Source organism: Tupaia chinensis, unplaced genomic scaffold, assembly GCF_000334495.1.
Source record: "Tupaia chinensis unplaced genomic scaffold, TupChi_1.0 Scaffold000113_1, whole genome shotgun sequence".
In the NCBI taxonomy this organism is placed as follows: domain Eukaryota; kingdom Metazoa; phylum Chordata; class Mammalia; order Scandentia; family Tupaiidae; genus Tupaia; species Tupaia belangeri.
This window is the reverse complement of record NW_006159577.1, coordinates 2758935-2761392: the sequence shown is the minus strand read 5'-3', so window position 1 is coordinate 2761392 and position 2458 is coordinate 2758935. Positions and strand designations below refer to the sequence as shown.

General features: G+C 44.7%; 1 protein-coding gene across 1 annotated transcript in view; it reads right to left on the bottom strand.

Annotated features, from left to right (window-relative positions):
- Positions 1-735: 735 nt before the first annotated feature.
- Positions 736-2458, bottom strand: part of OAT (ornithine aminotransferase) — a 28918-nt gene continuing 27195 nt past the window's right edge. The window contains exon 10 of the mRNA XM_006143916.3: positions 736-1430. Coding sequence (XP_006143978.1) covers positions 1270-1430 — 161 coding nt within the window. The 3' untranslated portion in view covers positions 736-1269. The remainder of the gene's footprint in view (positions 1431-2458) is intronic.

Here is a 2458-nt window from a genome sequence, read left to right as displayed (position 1 = left end):
CCAAAACCCTCCTGGGTAGGTTTTAAATTACCTGTCCAGGGTGCCACCCCCATTGCAACTGGTATGAGCAGACCTCCCTATGAACCACTCCCACTCACACGTTTAAACTCAGTGGTTAGTGACAGAACAGTACACAGGAGCCGTGATGCTGCTGAGAGGGTAACTCGGTAGAACCTTGAGGGAGCATGGGGGAATATGGCTTTCAGTCCTCTGTCACAAAGCTATTTCCATCAGGCCAGCTGCGGTGTGGTGGTGAAGGCACTGCATTGACCAACTGTCGGAATCCTGGACCCAGTGGCTCGAAAGACATACCGGATAGATGTGTGAGAGCCCAAAATCCCAAGAGGAGGAGAATGGGAGAGAAGGAATTGTGGCATGACAATCCCTGGGGGAAAGGAGGCGCTTTCTCACTTTCCCTCTCTTTGTCTCTCAAGGAGCACACGTACTCTCTGGCATATTTTTAAAGTTTCAGCCAATAACTGACCGTAGGCACTGCCGGCCCCCCAGGCTGTGCCACGGGCAGTACCACATAGCCTGGGTGTGTGGTAAGCTATGTCATCTGGGTTTGTGGAAGGGTACCCAAAGGTGCTCATGCGACATGAAATCACCTAAGGATGCATTTCTCAGAACAGACGCCCACCTTTTAGTGATGGATGAACTGGAAAAGCCATTCCCTTTGGACGGCAAGCCACTTCCAGAGATTTACTCCATAGAAATACACATTGTGCAAATACATAAAGTCATAAGCTTCATTTATTTTTTTGCATTTTCACAGGGAAATGTTTATTACTAGAAAGAAAGTTTGGGAAATCAGCAGGGTCAAGACTCTCCAAAAACACAGACTCCCCGGAACAGGAGCTTTATTTAGAGTGTAAAACCCAGAACAAGCCAAGTGGTCCCCTGACGTAAGATCAAACAAAGTCACATGATGAAATACTACAGTCGTCTGAGAATGAGAAACGCTTATCATTACAGAGAAATGTCTGAAATATTCAGTTCTGGTAAAAAGAAAAACGGAAAAGTTATAAATACCATGGGTAAGGGCAACAGGATTGACTGAACAATCTGTCCCTCTCTCCAAAAGGAATCTTTTTTCACAAAATCCAATGTTTCCCTGAACACACGGCTTCATGTTCTATTCTTACAGTCAGAAGTCAGAGAAAGCAGCGCTGGCTGCTCCGGAGTCTACCGGTCAGCCTAGACTATGCTTGCTATCTACAACTACCAAGGCCACGTCCGCAGGCATGACTGAACTGCATCCTCTCCAGCTCAGAAAGACAAGATGGTTTTGTTAATGATTTCCACGGCCTCCTGAATCTCATCCTCCTTGATCACGAGAGGGGGTGCAAACCTGATGATGTCACCGTGGGTGGGCTTAGCCAGCAGTCCGTTATCACGAAGTCGCAGACACACTTTCCAAGCGTCATAATCTGAAAAAAAATAAAACAGGCAAACGTGTATGGTCAAAGATAAATGTTTAAACGTCCTCTTGCCATATGCATAGGTAAAGTACAGCTCAACAAAAAGAATTCCTAGTGTCTGCTCTGGAGAGGAAGCTTTGAGCTACAAGCTGGCTTTGTTCTTGGTTCTCATTCTTAAAAACTTACTCTTGACCTTCCAGGGACACATAACTAGGTTAGAATGGTATGATTAGACATATTATGGGTTTTCCTGTTTTTTTCATACATAAAAAAGAATGAGATATATGTGTGTGTATATATATACACACGTGTGTATATATGTGTCTAATATATACATATATGTACATACGCACGCACACACACACACTAAAGCTGCTATATCAATTTCATGAGGAACCAGTGCAAAAGACCTTGGCTATGACACAGCCAGGTAACTGGCACAGAACGGGCAATACCCGAAGTGCAGTGAGCACTGTACATTTCTAAGGATCACTTCCTGAGCTGGAGAACTAGTTTCATCATTTTAGAGCAACGATCCTCAACCCTGGCTGCACATCTGAATCATCAGAAGAGTCACCTGCTAATGCTTGCGCCCTACCCCAGGACCCATCAACTCAGAACCTCTGGGGGAGTCCAGGTTTTTATTTGCGCTTTTTAAAAGTCACCAGGTGATTCTAAAGTACAGCCAAGGTTGGAATCACAGCTTTAAAAGGAACAGGAAATCCGGCAAGGAACCCTTAAGGGGTTACAAATGGTGCAATAAAACATCAAACATTCAATTAAGCGGCAGTTAGCAGCATTTTTATTCTCAACCCCATCACCTTCATAGCATCATTACTATTGCTCCAATACGCTCTACTGGTGTACGTACGTTACAGTAGCACAGTGAGGGAGAGGAGAGGACAGTGTTCCGTACAGCCTTAGTACAGAACATAACCTGCAATCTCCAAGCACAGCATGACAAGCTTGAGGCAGAAAAACAAATGTCTTAAAGGAACAAAAGCAGATCAAATCGGCTAAATGTGCCTTATGTAGGG